Here is a 20,389-nt window from a genome sequence, read left to right on the forward strand (position 1 = left end):
GTTACGCGGGACACTCGTCCTCCGTCCGTCTAAATCCGCGTAGTGCTGCTATGCGGGCCCTGGCGGCAGTGGTGGCGGCGGTGGTTCACCTGGAAGACGGAGACGCCAGAGTGGGTGACCGCGAGGTTGATGCTCGAGCCCTCCTTGTCCACGGCCGGGTGCAGCCGCACGCCGTACGTGTCGAGGCGGCGCGCGATCTCCAGCAGCTGAGAGTCGGCCTCCGCCGGCGACTGGCCCCTGCTGGCAGGCACACGCGGCGGACAAAGTGGGGCTACTGGGGCACAGAGACGCAGGGGGCACGGAGGAGTGGCCCTAGGGAGAGAGACAGGCTCCAGCGGACTCATCATGGCCAATGCCATCGATGCCACAACTTGCTCATGCACACGAGCTCCAGGGAGAGACACAGGCTAACGGCAGCTTTGCCCGGTGCATAGAGATGGATATAGACACGGGCTACAGCAGCCTAGCCTGATGAATAGAGATGGATAGAGACACGGGCTACAGCAACCTAGCCTGGTGCATAGAGACACGGGCTACAGCAGCCTAGCCTGATGAATAGAGATGGATAGAGACATGGGCTACAGCAGCCTAGCCTGGTGGATAGAGACAGGCTACAGCAGCCTAGCCTGGTGGATAGAGATGGATAGAGACACGGGCTACAGCAGCCTAGCCTGGTGCATAGAGACACGGGCTACAGCAGCCTAGCCTGGTGGATAGAGATGGATAGAGACACAGGCTACAGCAGCCTAGCCTGGTGCATAGAGACACGGACTACAGCAGCCTAGCCTGGTGCATAGAGACACAGGCTACAGCAGCCTAGTCTGGTGGATAGAGATGGATAGAGACATGGCCAGGCCGAGTGTGCCGGTTGTGTGTGCGATGCTCACGAGTGGTCCCTGTGAAGCTGCAGGATTCTGGGAGCCAAGGTCTCCTGGGTGGGGAGGAACTTGTTCTGCTCCAGGTGCTGCCGCCCCACGGACTCATCGCAGTCGCCCACTTCAGCTGGGGGACACGGGCACAAGCGGCGGTGGCGCTCAGCACGGCGCGACTACAAGCAACTGCGTTCAACCGCACACGAGCGCACACAACTGCACGCAGCCACATATATCCGCAACATAGACACACATACGGCCACTACACTACATCGCAGGCACCCTACCAGGCAACACGAACGTGTGTCATGACAGAGCCTGCATGCGGTGTGAAGGGACTAGTGGCCACGGGAGGTAATGACTGGGGAGTCGGTTGTGAGTGTGAAGGGACTAGTGGCTACGGGAGGTAATGACAGGGGAGTCAGTTGTGAGTGCGAAGGGACTGGTGGCTACGGGAATAATCGAGAAGGGAGCGTGGTCAGGTGGTGGAAGAGGACGGTGGAGCGAGCGTCCCGTCAGCGAGAATGATCGAGAAGGGGGGGCGTGGCCTCGTGTTGATTTATAAGGGAGATGCGCGGGAAACCCGGAGCTGTTGAGGTGGGGATCTCCGCCTGATGTCAAGTGAAAGTGTCTTCAATAAAGTGCCATCTCAAGAGAAGTCATTACAAGTGCACAAAACACTAAAACATCCAGAAAATACAATAGCAATGTCTCCTTTACAGAGTGTCCCCCTCCCCGTGCACGAGCACAGCTGTGCCTCTCACCCTGCAGGAAGTAGGAGGCGATGGCAGCAGCTGCGTTGTCGCTGCACACCAGCTGCTCGGTTAGCAGGTCCCGGCGGATCTGGAGGGTGAAGAGGTACCTGCGGATGCCCAGGCGACACTTCGTGAGCGAGAGACGGGAAGACGAACACGTGGATTTGGGAGCGTACGCAAGTTATTCGAGGCATCGTATGGACCATCGAGAAAAGTGGAGCGGGCCTGGTCAGGACGCACCGCGAGGAGGGACGTTGGCCGGTGTCCGAGACGCTCCGCCCGGCACGGCCGCTTTCATCGTGAGCTCCCCCCGAGACGCGCAGGGAAGGGGCTTTCTAAATCCTATCCCTCTCAATAAATCCCTCTCACGGGGGAACTCATCCCGAGCGCTTAACGTGGCCGATCGTCGTTACCGCTCGCGGCCGGGAATTAAGCGGTCGGGGGGACGCGCGACGTGGCGCTCCCGCTCCTCTCGCGAGCAAATCCACTCCAGTCTTTGCTTCGCCAGGAGATAAGAAATCGCTGCGTTTCAGAAAAAACTTGTATATGTGGGCAAATGCAAATGTAAGCAGACCTTGGCTCTGTGGCTCCACATGCAAACAAAACCATGGTTTGGTCCATCAGCATAAATTTGTATTTCCAGACCAATATTAAAACCGCCCAGGTGACGCAGCGGTAGAGTGAGCAGCTCACAATCGGAAGGTTGTGAGTTCACATCCTGGCTGGGGAATGACTCGGCCCATCGTCTGGTCCGAGGTCTTTTCCCTTGGGTCACTGGACTCGTGGAGACAAATTAACAAATATTCAGGACCAAATATTCACGGAGAATATGTACTCTCTGACAATGGCCGAGCACTCTGAAATAGCATCAGCCCCCTGAAATACTCGGCCGCATCTGGTATCGTGGTAACCTGGTTGTCTGGTGACCTGGTAATCTGGTTTGTCTGGAAGCTTGGTGACCTGGTGGCCAGGTAGCCTGTGGTAGTCTTGTGGTTCGATGGCCTTGTTGGCTGGTGACCTAATTGGCCTGGTTGGCTGGTCATCTGGCGACCGCGGTGACCCTGGTAGTGAGATGTGCACACTCACTTGGTGAGCTCTTCGTGCAGCTGGCCGGGCTCCGGAGGGAAGAACTTCACGGCGAACTTGAAGGTGGTGTTCTTGGGCTCTGGGAACAACGAGAGAGGAGGCGCAAGCGGCAGCGTCAGCACCGGCGCTGCATTGCTCCGGATTTAAATGAGATGATGTTGTGCGAGTAAAATCCGTATTGTTATTGTTACTGTTTGTTTACGCATGAAAGCCTCGTTGAGGCTCAACTCTTTTTCAGGAGGTTCCTGCCAAGTTTTCCGCAGCAGGGGGCGACGTTGCCATTGCGCCCGATCCCCACTGAGTAATTTGCAGGTACAGTATTTTCAGCGCTGGACATCTGTGAACAAGAGCTCTATCAGCTCGTTTGATTCCTTCAGTATGAAAATAAAGATTCTCATTCTGATCACTGGGATGTTTGGACGATACCGGTCACAGTGTTTTTTTTTAAGCTATTGACGGGAAACTGCACAAAATGCAGGAAGAACATACAAACTCCACGCAAAAAGGCATCTGGGTCGGGAATTGAGCCCAGGCCCTTCTTGCTGCGTGGCACGAGTGTTCGCGACCGAAAAGGCTTTTTACTCGCCCCCCCCCCCCGATTCGCGGGGGATGAGGACCTCCGCTCTGAACCGATTTTTAAACCGCGGCCGAAGACCAACAACGGAGTGCCGGAGATGCGTCACGGGGATAGCGACCAGCCCGGCAGAACCGGGCGGATGCCCACACTCACTCTTGACTTGCTTCACGACCGTCTTCAGCGGGTCGAGCCAGACCTGCGGAGAAGCGGGAGGGGGGCAGATAGAAACAGAGGAATTCATCCGAAGTTGGGGGGGGGGGGGCGCTGGGGGCGGGGAAGCGCCCACACGCGCCCCGGCGATTGAAGCGGTTTCATCAGACGCCGCCGTCCACGTCGCTTCCCCACCCCGCGTCACCCCCACGCGATCCGCTATACGCACGAGTTCCTTCTATTATCACATCGATGTCTAGTTGACGGGCGGAGGTTTAAACTATTTTAAACTTTTTAACTTATTTATTTTTCCAGGTAAGGGGCCGTCCATAAATGACGTCCGTTCCCGTGTGCCGGGAACGGACGGCAAGTCTCTCCGCCGGCGAGCGATCGCGAGGCCACCGTTGACGAGCCGCCGCCACCGGTCACGGCTCTACCGTGAAACCGCCGAGGGCCAGCGGATCGCTCGGGTGGTTCACGTAGCCGCCGAATGCCACCGCATCCTAACACGCTGCGCCAATAAGCAAAAACAAACCCCCGTCCCCCTCCAACCCATCTGTTTGCACCCGTATCCGTGTGCACGTGCAATGCACGTGCGTGTCTTTGTGCACATTTAGGCGGCAGGTCGTGGCTACGCACGTGGCTGCCTGGAATCCAAGCCCCGCGGAGGGAAGCGAGAGTCGGTAGATTGCATGGATGTTGCTAAACTCCCGTCCGGTGGCGTCGAGGAGGTGCCACGCTCCGGCTTGCCAGGAGAAGGCGGCGGAACGGCAAAGTGTGTATCTCGTAGCCCATGTGTGTGCCCTCCAGCCCACGTGTTCCCTATCCTACGTGTGCCCTCTAGCCGACGTGTGTGTATATCGTAGCCAATGCGTGTGTGTACATTAACCCATGTGCGCCTGACATCGCAGCCCGTGCGCGTACGAATCCGAGCCCGTTCGAGCGTACTCACTAGGCTGCCGGTGCGGTCGACAAACTCGAGGCTGAAGTAGTCGCACTCGGAGAGGTTGAGGTGGCTGTACGTCGCGTTGAGCAGGGCCTGGCCGTTGGCTTTGCGCTGTGGGGCACAAAGACAAAGATCCTCCGTATAGCCTTAACAGACTGTTGGGGCAAGTGCTGTCAGCGAGCGCCTATGAAAGGCAATACGGCGCACGAGGGGGTGGGTGGCCAGCACCACGCCCGGCCGCCTTTGTCTCCCCAGTGGCGATGTTTATACACCACACAGGTATTCATTTGAGGCTGAGTCGACCTAGGGAAGGCCCAGAACCGGTTCACTGGGGCACACACATGCCGGACTCAGCCGTGAGAGCCACACTCAAAAATTGCCTTCATCATTCCTTCATCATTATTCCTGCGAAACCAGGCAAAGCACTCCACAGGCCCCGAACAACTTGCGCAGAGCAACAACGCCAAAGTCTGCTGCGTAGAGTTTCACGGTCGTCCCTGCGGAGAACTCTGGCGACGGATATATCTCTCGCGATGCCCAAATCACCGTGCCGGACAACACACGGCGCAACCCCAACACGTGACGGAGAGCCGGACGACAATGTAGTTGGCAGCCCCTCTGGCCAGCGCGAGTCAGAGAAGTGGACCGCTTTGGATATCGCTCGCCACCGACGTCAGCCGTGGAGAGGGAATCAAACGCAGGTTGCCGGGGTTCATAGCGCAGCCAGTGCGCTAACCACTGCGCCACCGTTCCATCACCCCCCAACCACCACCTCCAATTAAATGGGAGGCAAATTGGATTGCGGCAATCTTTCCATGCCCGAGGAGCAATTTCCCATTAAAAATAAACCTTTCAGAGAAAAATGCATGAATCACATAGCTCCCATGAGCTCTCATAAACGCACACACACGCACGTGTGTGTCTGCCAATGGAAACTTGCCAACGCAACCGATTTAAACGCGAAAAAAAGGTAAAGGTGCAGCCCTGCGATTGCTCGCTCACGATACCGCTGGCGGAAGGGCCTCGACTAGAAGAAGCTCTAGAAAGGGTGTTTGGCCTACTCTGCCGCCTGCTGATTTTGAAACCCTACAGCGGAGGGGTATAAATATCGGCAGCCTCCCGCTTCCATCAGTCCGGCTTGGAGTTATGCAGACCCACGGCGCCCACACCAATGCCTATGGGCAAACAGATGCTTGCGCACAGCCACGCACACACTGACATAACCACCCTTCACTCACAACCACCAAGCACAGCTTAGACTCGGCAAAACCACCTTCCAAGGTGGTAAATCTGTTAACCACACTCAGCACAACTCCCCTCCCAGATGGTGGACCCATTCACTGCCCTCCCAAGCGGTGGACCCATTCACTGCCCTACCAAGTGGTGGACCCATTCACTGCTCTACCAAGTGGTGGACCCATTCACTGCCCTACCAAATGGTGGACCCATTCACTGCCCCATGCGCCCGTCATGGCACCCGCTTGCCGCTGTGCGGGAGAGCTGTCGGGAGGCCATAGCAGGAAACCCCTCGGCCACCCACGGTCCGCAAAATCAAACCGCGCCCACCGTGGCGGCGGCCGCGCCCTGCCGCAGGGAGGCCCTGACCCCCGGCGGACTCGATCGGCACCACCCACGGCAACCCTGACCCGGGACGGGCAGCGCAGAAGCCCAAGTTACAATGACCGAACAATAAACAATTTCCATTTACACGGCGTCGAAATGCGACCGCGTGTGCTGTCGTGTCGTCGCAGGAAACGCGACGCATTAAAAAGAGGTGATGGAACCCCATCAACGGCAAACTATTGGAGCAGATCCAACAATAGAGAAATGTCAGTAATATTGCAAACCCAGGCATTACCTCGCCGAGTCTCGCGACTCTTTTCGGGAGGGTCCTGCCAAGTTTTCTCAGAAGGGGCCGATGATTGCTGCGTATATTCCAAAGGAACAATTTGCGAGTATTTCGTTTTTCTTTCAAATTTGTCGAAATAAGATGAAATACGCGCACGGCAGACGACACGACGGGATAATCTGTCGGAACGTGTTGATGTTGTTGTCCACGGCAGATGTTGCTGTGCGCATGCAAACCAGCAGAGGGCGTGCAAAGCATTGTGGGTCTACCCATGATGCCTTGCCACGGAGACATTCCGTTTAATCATCGTCACGAGAAACTCGACAAATCCACTTCGCGGTCAAGTCAGATGGTGATTGAACCGAGTCTATCTGGGTCAGCAAACCATACGACAAAAAATATATTCCCCACACCGCATCCACCGTTGCCCCTCGCTCTGGCTCTGGTTACGAGCCGCGGTCTTCCAGCGACCAACAACAAACACAATCGGTGGGAAATCATCAAGCCCTGGGCACGGAGGACAATCTGTACCCAAGTCTGCGTTCGTTTGGCTACTTGGAGTGCCGAGCGCTTCCACGGAGAGCGTAACACAGACCTTGCAGTCAAGGTGGGTTTTTTTTGTTAATCGGCGCTTAACGATTGCTGCGAGGCTCTCCGTCGCTCCCTGGAGAAGCGGCGTTAAAATTGAGCTCCACAAATTAGTGAAGCGGCCGCCGGCGATTTACGTGCGGTGCGGTGGTGGTGGCAAATCCACCACGCGAGGCACATAACGCATCTCGCTCCTCCCACCCCACGGCCGATATTTAATCCACGCAGAAACGATCAAGGATTAATAATAACATTAACGCGTTTAAGCAAACAGATAGTCCGCCGCCGGACTATCTCACTCATTTGAAGGCCAATGTAGACAAATTATTGAGGCTTCAACCCACTCCCCCGTACGCAAGCTATCAATGGATGGCCACCAAGTGCCACGCTTTCCTGAGCCTCTCTTGGGACCTTGAAGGAATTTGCAGAGCTCCTTAAGCAAGACGCGTTGCACAGAATTCACTACGGCACAACATGGATGCAATGGTGGAGAGAGGAAGCGATGGGGGGTGGGGGAGGAACCTGTGATGATACGTGAATTCGGTGAAAGTGAAATTGATGGCAGTAAATGCTGATGAATGAATTGAATGAATGGGGGGTCAATGAGTGAAAGCCGCGTAATACGAAGAGGGGTGAAAGTAAATTCAGATGTTATCATCAGCCAACAAATGAGCGTTTAAACTTGCGGGAGGAAGCGGCTGGAGTGAGAGGCAAGCCAGGCGCGCGTGCGAGTGAAGAACCGAGCGTTTCAAATCGGAGCGGGGGGGGGGGACCTTTGATTCTGAGATAATCGCGGATCACAAAGATCTCTCTCTGTCTGCGTCTCCGTCCGTCTCCACGGAAGTCTCTGACCCGGGAGCACTTTGAGAACAAAGGAGGCGGGGATTTTCATCTCGAGGTCCGAGCTCGATCTCGCGAACGCTGCGATCCCCACACGGACCCGCTTTGTGTGCGCGTCGGTGGGTTTTTTTCTTTCAATTTTTGTGTCTATTTATTAAATCGTTCATGAAAGCGCGCTTCAGAGGAGGGACTTCAAAACGAGCTGACTGAGACAGAGGACAAATGAGGGGGGGGTGATCTAAGGGGGGGGGGAGCTGAGAGGGGGCAGGGTGAGGCGACCACGTTGAGAGCACGGAGCGAGACTCGCACACGAAACCTCCGCCACACAAGACTCCCCCCCCCCCCCCCCCCCCCCCGGACGCTGCCACCACCACGGCGCTCACGCAGTTGGAAGTGGGTGAGCCTACAAGTGCGAGCGCGTGTGTAGTGGCGAGCGGTGGTGAGTGTGGTGAATGGTAGCGAGTCGTGGTGAATGGTGGTGAGTGGTGGTGAGCGGTGGTGAATGTTAGTGAGTGGTAGTGAGTGTGGTGTATGGTGGTGAGTGTGATGAGTGGTGGTGAGTGTGATGAGTGGTGGTGAGTGTGATGAATGTTAGTGAGTGGTGGTGAGTGGTGGTGAGTGGTAGTGAGTGGTGGTGAGTGTGGTGAATATTAGTGAGTCGTGGTGAATGGTGGTGAGTGGTGGCGAGCGGTGGTGAATGTTAGTGAGTGGTAGTGAGTGTGGTGTATGGTGGTGAGTGTGATGAATGATGGCGAGTTGTGGTAGTGAGTATGGTGAGTGGTAGTGATTGGTAGTGAGTGGTGGTGAGTGTGGTGAATGGTGGTGAATGGTGGTGAGTGTGGTGAGTGGTGGTGAGTGTGATGAATGTTAGTGAGTGGTGGTGAGTGGTGGCGCGTGGTGGTGAATGTGAAGAATCAGAATATTTGTTTAAACTGGAGGAATCCGATTAACTTTACGTCGCTTTTTGACAGATGTCCAGAGGGAGTTAGAGGTCACAGGCCCTGTAACACCTGCGATTCATGGACAGAGAAAATTGGCCGATGTGGTTGGAGGCAGTTTTTCAAAAGTAGGGGTCAGAGAGAGAGAGAGAGAAAGTAGGAGAGAGTGGCAAGTGTGAGAAGAGCGTGGATTTATCAGCGAGATGCCAGTGGAGGCATCCAGAGATCGGAAGAGAGCAGGGAGAGAGCGGGGGAAGGTGAGAACTGCCTGTGGGGGAGTTGAGTGAGCAAACCGAGCCAAGGAGTGGGAGGTGTGAGAGAGTAAAGCGTGGCTAGAGAGAGCTGCGAGAGGAGGGGGCGAGAGATCAAAACACAGCAGGGTTTGGGTCCCATCCCATCCGTGGGCAGGGGGAGATCAAATGGCCTGGTCACTTGGGCTCCGTCCAACGTATGAGAGAACTTCAAACGGCTCCGCAGGGCCATGAAAATTAGCTGCTCTCCGCACGACCGTATCCTGCACGACGCCTGGCAGGGAACACCACGGGAGAAGTCTGAATTAAAGAGAGAGGGGAGAGGGGGGGGCTCGCTTATCTGATCCTCACACTTCCTTCCCAAACATAATCTCGCAGAGAGCGGCAGACACAGAGAAAATATACGAACTTTAATAAGCCGCCCGCCCCCCCCCCCCCAAACGTAATCTGTTCACGGAACCAAAGCAGCGGAGTGACCTGTGGCTTAATGAAACCGCCTTGCGCGGAGAGACGCGGCAAGAAAGCCGAAACGCAACGACACACCGCGGGAGAATGGCAACGGTGCGGCCGTGCAATGCCCCGCTCGCTCCACACTAAAGAGAGTCCCCAGCCCCGTGGGTATTTCTGGCCAACTCTTCCACGCTTGCGAGACTTCTCAGAGGAGGTGGGCGTACCCACACTTTAACCCCACACCACCGCAGGCCGCCTGCTGCTGATCGACCGCCTGCGTGCCGAGCCCATTCGGCAAAGCGAGAGTCGGGGGGAAGGCGTCTTGCCACTTCGGTGGGCGCGTGAGAAAGCCCAAACCTGTCCAACTTCATTGGCGCCGCGTCCAAGTTTGGCGTGCAGTCCTACTTTCTGGAGCATCTCGTAATCCAGAGATTGCGGCATGAACACAGCACGTGCATACCTATCCAGGCATTGCAGGCGGGGGGGTGTAAATAAAAAAAATTACATTTAAAATAACAATGGATGCGTGGCTATATAAAAGTGTTTATTTTGATAGGGATCGGTTCGTAGCATTTGCACAGCTTGGCACTTTTGATAGTTCCGCTGAAGAGATAATAAAGAGATAATGCCCTTCAAGTCGTCACCGTAAAGCCCGCACCGCCAGCACTGCCAACGGCGTGTCCCGTCACACCCACGTGGCCCGGACCAACAACGCGCGCGTGGAAACTCAGCCGCCGTCACACCGTGTGACCTTGCAGTGTGCGTCATTTCACGCGGCTCAGGAGCCTCGTGAGCCAGCGAGCCGCCTCGTGAGCCAGCGAGCCGCCCCGCACACGACGTCACCTGCCGACGATCGGTCCGCACGAAACCCAACGCGAGTTGGGTTTCGTGCGGACCGCGCGCTCTACGTTTGAATGTCGAGCTTCTTTTGCACCATGCTCATCGGAGGTGCGGGGGAAGCACAACAAACTAAACAACGACAACAACAACAACGAGCGGTTGTCGCATTGACCAACGACGTAAACTCTTTCGCCACTCGGACCGTCCGGTGCATCGCACGGCACTTGGCGCGGCGGCCGTCACTAGAGCCGTCCCAGCGACGGGGACCGCCCAGCGTGATGATTCCCCCCTCTGGGTGGGGGGGTCTGTCATCGGGGCGCATTCCGCGATGCTCGTGCCGACGCCGGCGCTGCGGCGGTGACGGCGGTGGTGGCGGTGGGACGCGGGCGGGGAGATTCTCCCCGCGCGGCGAAGCGTGCCGGACTGCGCACCGCCCCACGCCGTCACCTCCACTGCAGGGCGGCATTCCGCGCGAGGTCGCCTCAAAGTCTCGGGAGCGTCATTAGGCGGGGGAAGGGGACGGCGTTGTTGCAGCCGACGGCGTGTTCCCGCGCTGCCGCGTGCAGCTTTGGCTGCAAGGCTCGGGTCGCTGGTGGGATGCTGCGCGCTGCGCTCGGCGGGCTGTGTGCGACGACGGTGGATACCGCGCGTGCCAAATACACGAATACGCGCCACGTACACGTTAGCTTGACACGATACCATCGTCAACATTGTTTGTCTGCCGAGATTCAACTCCATCCATCATCACCATCCTAGATTCACCGTCGCAGGTATGAAGATTTGGCCTGGATATAGGATTGCGCAACCAGGCAGCACGCTTCCAGAAGCAATCCGTGGTGTCATGTTCCACGATCTTTAGATTACAAGGCAGATGTGTAGTCGTTACATAATAAGTCATTTCAGCAGGAGTGCGTACAGTGTTGCTGAGATAAACTAAAGATGTGGGTTGGCAGTGACGATGCATGAACGATGGGGTCTGATCTGTGTGTGTGGGATGTAGAGGCTGTCGTGTCGTGGTTCGTAAGCTTGCACTACGACCCCGGCGACCCGAATTCAATTCCCGCTCGCATCCGACATCGGTCACAAATATCCTAAACAGTTTCATAGCGCAGCGCGCTAACCACTGCACCGCCTCTCCCTGCGAAGACCGCACAGACACGCCTACTGCACACACTGCCCCTGCCCGCCACAAACCCCGACGGAGTGTCAAACAAATGGCTTAACAGACACGCACGCTCACAGCCCCGTCGTCTAAAAGCCACACCTCGCAACCTGCCCGTCCACATCTCGGGCACAAACACACAGCGTGAACCGACATCACATCATCCGGCATCTGGAATAGGAAACAACAGCAAAGGTTCCGTGGGCAGCTACGAACGCATTGCCGCAAGCGCTGCGAGCGAGTAACACCTCAGAATCGGAATCTTTATTTGGACTGCAGGAGGAGGAATCCGATGAGCTATGAAGCTCTTTGTCACAGATGTCCAGTCAGGGCGGGTCAGTAACAAAACTCTACGAAGGCCGGCACGGCGAACGAGCGGAACCTTGCAGCCAGCCGCACCAAGGCTGGCCAACTCCGTCTCCCCCAATGCGTTACGTGTTCACACACACACACACACACCGACCGTGCCAGGTACCGACGCAAGGCCCTTCCAGCCGCACGACGGAGCAGCGTCTCTGCGGAGGCTCGTACTCACTCGGGGAATGCCGAGCACTCGGCTTCGTAGACCTGAGGGCCACGGCAACACGGGAAGAAGCGAGGGGCGCCCCGCGTGAGACGGAAAGGAAAAACTAAACTAAGAATGCGTAAAACACAAACGAGGATTTGAGCCGGGAGGGCAGAGATGGTGCAGTCGAACGCGCCGCGTCGCGTTCGACTCCGTCGATTCCCGTGAGACGGCGCCAGCTAGGACAGGGAGAATGGAGTTCTGATTATATTCCTTCTTACTCAGTATTGACACATACAGACTTATGCTGGCCGAGTCCTTTTAGGCCACGTTTTATTTTACGGTGCCGCCACTTTGCGTGTTTAGCCATTTCCTCGCGACAAAACGTTTGCTCGGCAGGCGGCTGGAGGAGGAGGATTCTGCTCACGCCTACCGACGGAGCCTCTGCACTCCAGGAGGTCACGCTGATAAACACTTCATCGCAGGCGGCCCCCGTTGGTTCGGGACAGGGCCCTGAACTGGCACCGCTGAGAACCTGGGATTGAACCCAGGTTGCAGCCACTTTGTACCACCGAACTAGGCCCTCAAGTGTAGCGAGTTGATGGGTCCGAGACCAGAAGAAAAAAAACCGTGATATTAAAATTAGATTTTTCAAACTTGATTTGGAGCTTTCGTGACTGCAGGAATTACTATTTGGTTCTTTCGGTAAAGTCACGTAGAAAGAAAATAAATTAAATAATAGAGTACGACGTTTCGATTGCAACACAAGCAATCATCATCAGCTAAGAATGAAAGAGAAAACAAACCTAGTAAACTTAGAAATATAATGCATATATCACTTAAAATCTGGCTAAATTGCAGCTCAGTTTACCACGTAGGCTTTCGCGACCAATATTATTCATAATATAGGTTTTTGGGTCAGATCGCGTTATTTATAAATATGTCCTTTGAAAAACGTGAGACATTTTTTTACTGTTTGGCCGTGTCGGGTGGTGGAGGGTTACGACACATTTATAATTAACGCGATCTGACCCAAAAACCTATATTATGAATAAATTGCAGCTGTGAAAATGTCTGTTTGATTGACATGCCAAGAACACTCTTTGCAGGGGACACAAAAAGTTCACCTCCGGTGTGGATTAAAACTAGAAATATTTTGCAGTCCTCAAAACTATATCGGCTTTTCCAGACCAATTGGGCAACTCATGGCCCTCATCATGACCTCGCGAGCCGCTAAACCAAAAGTGCCGCCGTGCTGGCGCAGCCGACCTAATCACGTGAAGCCACGCTGTGCCAGGGCCACCGAACGAGTCTGGCTCTGTCGCGCACAGACTGGGCCACACCAGCGCCCCCAACCCACCTTGTTTTTTTGATTATCCTACGCCCGCACAACGGCCGTGCGAAGCGGCAGAATTGTATAATTCTATTACCGCACATGTAACCGGATTTTAAACGCGTGTGTGGCGGTGTGACTAGGCGCGTGTGTGCGCACGCACGCACGCAACAACAACCGCCATTCGCCACTAAGTGGCGGTGATATCACCACGACGCTTGTGCCAGGCTATGTGCACGTTGAGGCCACGTGGAGGCCACGTGAAGTGTCGAACGCCCGCTGGCAGGAGGTCACGGGTCAGACCCAGGTGCCACGGGTCGACTGACTGAGATGAATGATGTTATGTATGTATGCACACACGCACGCGCGCATACATACATAACATCAAGAGCAAACGTTCCCCAAAGGGAAAGGTTGTTTCAGTGTCAGAAGCCCACTGGGTCACCTGTGGCAGTCGTCTAAATGCAAATCTCTCCTTTGCGTCACCGCAGGGATAAGGAATGCAGATGTCGAGGAGACTCACAAATGCGCGCGAGAGCGCACACACACAAGCACACACGCACGTCAACATAAAACAAGGGTTCCCTATATAGCAGGGGCACAGCCACTGGGTGTCGTGGGTGTCTGGATGCCCACAGTGATTCTGTATCAGGGAGATGCTGTACTGGGGCGATTCTGTACTACGGAGATTCGCTATCAAGGAGATGCTGTACCAGGCAGATTCTCTACCAGGGAGATTCTCTATCAAGGAGACACTGTATCACGGAGCAGACATACAGAGGTCATCGCAGGAGCTGAACCACCAAGGCATGGGCAGCACAGCAAAAAAAACCTGACACAGCAGGGACAAATGAGAACAGCAGGGAACACGCACGGCAAACAGCGAGTGCAGCAGAACCCACATCCCCGGCCGGGCAGAGGAGCCGCACAGCGCTGCCAGCACACGGCGGAGCAAGCACAGCGAAGAGCTCGCGTTGCCACCTCCGAGTGCCAAAAACCGGGACATATCGTGGGCTTTTAAATCTAGAATGAAAATAAAATATAAATTTACTGTTTTTTGTATTTTGTTTGTTGTCCTTCCCCCGCACCTTCAATTGGCGTGATTGGCTACGTGCGGTGTGAAAGGAGTTCAACATACATCGACTCACACAGAGACCCACAGACTCACGCAGTGACCCATAGACTCACACAGTGACCTATAGATTCACAGAGACCCATAGACTCACACAGAAGCCCACAGACTCACACAGAGACCCATAGACTCACACAGAGACCCATAGACTCACACAGAGACCCATAGACTCACACAGAGACCCACAGACTCGCAGAGACCCATAGACTCACACAGAGACCCATAGACTCACACAGAGACCCATATACTCACACAGAGACACAGACTCACACGAAGACCCATAGACTCACACAGAGACCCATAGACTCACACAGAGACCCATAGACTCACACAGAGACCCATAGACTCACACAGAGACCCATAGACTCACACAGAGACTCACACAGAGACCCATAGACTCACACAGAGACACAGACTCACACGGAGACCCATAGTTTGTCGTCCTTCCCCCGCACCTCCGATGAGCACGGCTACGTACGATGGTGCCAAGAAGTTCAACATGCACACATACGGCAGAAGAATACCTCACAGGATCGGAAGAGAGGAGAACCACACGCACATGAGCATTGCCTTGAGTGGTGTTGTAACGCGTAGCATTACGCAACCGACAATAACCGGGACTGTTAATGACCCGGGAAGACTTAAAGAGCTTCCCCAGGACAAGTGGAAAGTCACCGCGCGCACGGCGGTGGGGCGATGTCCCCTGGCCGCTTCGCAGCATCACGCCTACAACACCTGGCAAGCCCCGGGGCAGCCTCTCACACGAGAATAAAACCAGGCCTCAAAACAGCGTAGCTTCAGAGAGCCGACGGGCTCGGGGTTTCGCAGAGCGAATCCGGGTCGGGCGTGGGCCGGGCGGGCGGGCCGGCAAGGTGTCCGGGCCGGCAAGGTTGGCCGCTGCGACTGCACCGCCGATGACCAAAGAAAAACATTAAAATAATAAAAATAAAATAAAAACACGAGCGGGAGGAATTTTGCACGCGATCGCAACCCGTCACCCCCCCCCCCCCCCCCGCGCACGTTCCCAAACACGCGCAACGCCGTGCTGTCTGGCTCATCAACTATTGCCGCGAAGAGAAATCCGTCTGCCTCGATGCACGGCCGGGGTGGGAGATCGTCGACCGCGCGCCTCCGAGCCGTCTGCTGTTCGAATCGTAACGCAGAGAACGGATGGTGGTGGTGGGACTCGCTCCATTGACCCCCCCCCCTCCGCCACTTTCAGCCAGCTCGTCACATTAATTAGTAAAGACTTCACTGCGATGAGAATATTCGCGAAGGCCTCGGGACTTTTTCAGCATCGGCCAGTTCCTTGCGGGGAGGAAACCGGAATGCTCGGAGGACTGCAACGCATATAAATGAATGCCATTAAAATCGATTGCTTTGGAAGTGGATGGAGGGGGGGCGCAGGTGACGGTACAGCAAGAAGGCCGCTGACCTTTCTTTAAATGTCTCTCTTTTTTCTCTCTCCCTTCTCCGGGTGAATTCCAGTTCATTGCCACCTTGTGAGATGAATTACCCCAACTTCAACGAGTTTTTCGTCTGAGCCTGGATTTGTACTCGGAAGGAAAAACTGCCTGAGACAACCACGTGATGTAGACTGGGTCAGCTGGGTGGCCAGCATGCTGACAGCGCGCGAGTGGATTCTTGAATCCATCTGTGCAGAGCTTTGAATGTTATCACCCCGTATGCACGGCATGCTGTCTCAAGGAACGTCGGTTTCACCCCCCAAACACGCTAAACGGTCAAAATATTCTCCTGCAGGACACTCTTTTTAAAAGTCTTTAGACCCCAGTGAGGCTTTACCTACTTATTTGATTGGAATCAAATGTAACCACATAACACTGCACCGCACAAACTACACCACCACTACCACCACCAAATACACAACCACAAATACTACTGCAGCATATAGAATACAATCACACAACACCATCACCACCACACAACACAAGACAATATGCTGTACGACAGAGTACACAGCGACACTACAGAATAGAATGCACGGCTGGGCACGACACACCACCACACAGTTCTACACACCACACACACAACTACACAGCACTACACCAGCACACAGCAGACACAACTACACTGCACTGCACATACCACAACACGCACCACACAGCACAAACAATTACACCGCACTAGACACACCACACACAACTACGACAACTACACACAGCAGACACACAACTACACAGCCCTACACACCACAGACAACAACTACACAGCACTACACACAACTACACACACAACTACGCACAGCAGACACACAACTACACCGCACTACACTCTGTCCCAGCAGTTGCTGGAATGATTTGCTATGGGTGTCATCACGGCCAGCAAGCAACACTGCACTGGCCACTGGGCATCTGCACCCCCCCCCCCCCCCCACAACTCACGCGCACAGAGTTTGGTGCATCGGCACGGAGTCGAACCGTTCGTGGAGGTGGAACGAAACGTGGGGGAATGGATGAACACTCGTGCACGGGCTCGCGATGCGTGCATCGAATTCGCGTGAGAATCGATGTTTTGGCCAAAATCACCCTGAACGCGCTGCAATCTCGACAAATTCCATGGGTTGGTTAAAGTTTGCGGCATCGCGACCCATTGGCTAGATTTGCTTCATGTGTGTCTCCCCATTTCATGGACTCGTTCTTATCACGCCACAGCGCCCCGTATCTCACAGATGACGACAGTGAAATGACTCGCGCGCCCGCTCGTGCCTTCAGGCAATCTCGCAGCACCTCGCACTGTGGGTCTCACTACCTGGGGGCTGCTCCCGAACGGGGCGTGCGCGCGCACGCGGTCACGCGCGTGTCGACGGGGATTGTGAAGCGTTGAGAGTGCGCAGAGCGTGAAGTCGTGGCCACTCAACACCCGGGGCGGGTCCCACCCCACCACCAAAAGGTCCGCGTGTCGCAGCTCCCCCTGGGTTGTGGTTAAGCTGCTGCTGCTGCTGCCACTGACACAGTGGGGCCCTCTGTGTGGATCTTTGAGCCTTTGGCACGCTGGCTGATCCCCACGTCACCCAAGAGCTTTCACAACGTCCGGGATGAAATCCAGTGAGAGAGACCCAACCCTACTCACTCCTCTCCTCACCACTCACCCCTCTCCTCACCCCTCTACTCACCACTCACCCCTCTCCTCACCACTCACCCCTCTCTCCTCACCACTCACCCTTCTCTACTCACCACTCACCCCTCTCCTTACCACTCACCCCTCTCCTCACCACTCACCCCTCTCCTCACCACTCACCCCACTCCTCACCACTCTCCTCACCCCTCTCCTCACCACTCACCCCTCACCTCACCACTCACCCCTCTCCTCACCACTCACCCCTCTCCTCAACACTCACCCCTCTCCTCACCCCTCTCCTCACCCCTCACCCCTCTCCTCACCCCTCTCACCCCTCACCTCTCTCCTCACCACTCACCCCTCTCCTCACCACTCACCCCTCTCCTCACCACTCACCCCTCACCTCACCACTCACCCCTCTCCTCACCACTCACCCCTCTCCTCATCACTCACCCCTCTCCTCACCCCACTCCTCACCCCTCTCCTCACCAAGCGCCTCACCCCTCTCCTCACCCCTCTCCTCACCACTCACCTCTCCTCACCCCTCTCCTCACCCCTCTCACCCCTCTCACCCCTCTCCTCACCCCTTTCCTCACCCCTCACCCCTCTCCCCCCTCCTCACCCCTCTCCTCACCCCACTCACCCCTCTCCCCCCTCCTCACCCCTCTCCTCACCACTCACCTCTCCTCACCCCTCTCCTCACCCCACTCACCCCTCTCCCCCCTCCTCACCCCTCTCCTCACCCCACTCACCCCTCTCCCCCCTCCTCACCCCATCTAATGTAACATGTATTGTTCGCGCAGTGACCACTCTGAGACCATTGACTCACTACACATTATACGCCGCTTTAAACGGGGGCAGCTGAAACACAAAATGGAACACCACAGCTGAGCTTGGTGCCAAGCTCAGCTGTGAACCCTTGAAATTTGGATAAATGACCCCCGTGACCCATAAGCTATTTTGTATTTTACCAGGTAAGGGTAACTGAGCTAAAAAGCTCGTTTTCAGAAGCAACCTTGGCCACAAATGATCACTCAACGAAGTGGCTTATCACGTGGAAATTTTAAACGGCTGCATAATCTAAACGCACGTTGATTCTAAGTGTGGAGGGAATAACCGAGGAACGCAGAGAAAAATCCACCCTACCAAGCACAGAACATGCAAACTCCACATATACAAGGCGTCAGGGTCGGGATCGAACCCACGACCTCCTGTATACCAGGCGAGGTAGTCAACATCTCAACTCTTTTCTTTCTCCTAGCTTACTTTTACATGCTAATTTCTCACATTAACATCATGCTAATTCCTCACATTAACATAGCCACTTCCTTGCCCTCGTTTAGGAGGCCACTCTCCAATCTTACAGTTACATGCTAATTTCTCACATTAACATCACTTGCCCCAGCCACTTCTTTATAACCCTTGAGTTACACCCATTTCAAACCTTTTAAAACAGTCTGTCTCAGCAGCAGACCATGCTTTCCCACCTGATGATGGACGCTTGTGTTGCGCCCGAAACGTCGTGAGAATTTTATTGTTTTATTTTTATTATTGTATTATTTCCCTGCTACGTGACTTTACCTAAAGATCCAAGAAAATACATCTCAACACTGTGGCGCACACGACCGGCTCAACACAAGACCATTTCTTGCCGAATCATGTCTCACAAACACTCCGCATGCAATGTTCCCTTCTGGACGTCTTGCATTGCGTCTCCTCTCTTGCCACGAAATTACCAGCATCCGTCTCGAGACGCCGGCGAGCAACTTCCCTACGAGCTGTTTGGTTTCACACTCGGGCAGACGATCTCTCTCTCTCACCTTCCAAAGCAAACACCTTTCCCCGCTGAAGCAATGCACCTCTTGGCCTCCTCCTCACGGCCACCTGCATTGTGGACCTTCACTGCCAAAATCTAAACCAGGGTGAATGGCGGTCACTTTAATGCGCTGTTGGAGTGAATGGCCATCGATTGAGACAAAAACAAATTTTACGGCTTCCCAAATGTTCACTTCCTTGCAGCACCATCCACTCATCCCGTCAGGGCCACCGCCGTCTGCCCGTGGGAGCGTCAGGAGACACGAGCTCGCTGCTTGAGCATTCGCTCGTTTACAGCTCCGTGCTCATCAGCGAGACGGACAGACGGACTGGACGGACGCATTCTTCGCGTGCCACGGTCGCTCCGCCACGCTCGCTAATGGGGGAAAGCTCCTCTTGCCGTCCGTCAGTTCAACAACAAAACTGGCCATAAATCCCGCGGGCGTTGTAAACGTGTTTGTCATCGCTGCAGGAGTCACCGCAGGGCACAGACTCTCAAAATAGCTTCCTCTTTTATTTATTTTCTTTTTTCACCTAAGTGATAGAATGTCGGGTTCAGATTGATTAGAACCCTTCGATAAAAGGGCCATCGGCTGGAACGTCGCCGAATTTGTAAAATTTATTTTTCTCTTATCACCGTCATCGTCAAACGCCAAAGACGTAAAAGGCCCCTTTGTGCCAACCGGAGTGTCCGCCGCCACGTCCCCGCCGCGTTGCAGGAGGAGGCCTCCTGCGGGGCTGGGCCGGCGTCAACGGCCGATCTGACGGCCGACCGGCAGGCGCCGTGACGGAGACGGCCAAGGTCTCGGTGTGGGCGAGGCGGCGTGGTGTCAGTGTCATTCGATATTTTGCACGTAGTTCAGTCGAATTGAAGGTGGAGGGGTTACCAGCTGCTTCTCGCAACCGTCCAGAGCCCCCATTTGGTCCGCTGCGGTGACTACAAGCTCCATGGAGGGGCATCGCCGATTTTGGAGTTGGCCTTCCCTCCATGGCAGTGATCACATCCACCAACGGTGTTACCGTCCGGCACCTCCGAGGAGGTACGGGGATGTTTTGTGCCCAGTCATCTCAGTCAGTCAACCCATGGCACCCGAGTCTGTCCCGTGACCTCCTGCCAAAGGGCGATTGGCGGTTGTTGGTGTCCGTGTGGACGTCTGCCTTAGTGTCAGGGGGTGGTTGAAGTGGAGCAGCTCGAGTTCCATTCCTGCTCACGGCCAACACC

General features: G+C 55.2%; 1 protein-coding gene across 1 annotated transcript in view; it reads right to left on the minus strand.

Annotated features, from left to right (window-relative positions):
* Nucleotides 1-20,389, minus strand: part of LOC133357346 (FERM, ARHGEF and pleckstrin domain-containing protein 1-like) — a 77,273-nt gene that overhangs the window by 18,896 nt on the left and 37,988 nt on the right. Inside the window, 6 exon segments of the mRNA XM_061575252.1 lie at nucleotides 90-240; nucleotides 888-1,002; nucleotides 1,637-1,734; nucleotides 2,714-2,792; nucleotides 3,444-3,486; nucleotides 4,393-4,497. Coding sequence (XP_061431236.1) covers nucleotides 90-240; nucleotides 888-1,002; nucleotides 1,637-1,734; nucleotides 2,714-2,792; nucleotides 3,444-3,486; nucleotides 4,393-4,497 — 591 coding nt within the window.

This window comes from Lethenteron reissneri, chromosome 57 (assembly GCF_015708825.2).
Source record: "Lethenteron reissneri isolate LAM-NWPU_2019-01 chromosome 57, ASM1570882v1, whole genome shotgun sequence".
In the NCBI taxonomy this organism is placed as follows: Eukaryota; Metazoa; Chordata; class Hyperoartia; order Petromyzontiformes; family Petromyzontidae; genus Lethenteron; species Lethenteron reissneri.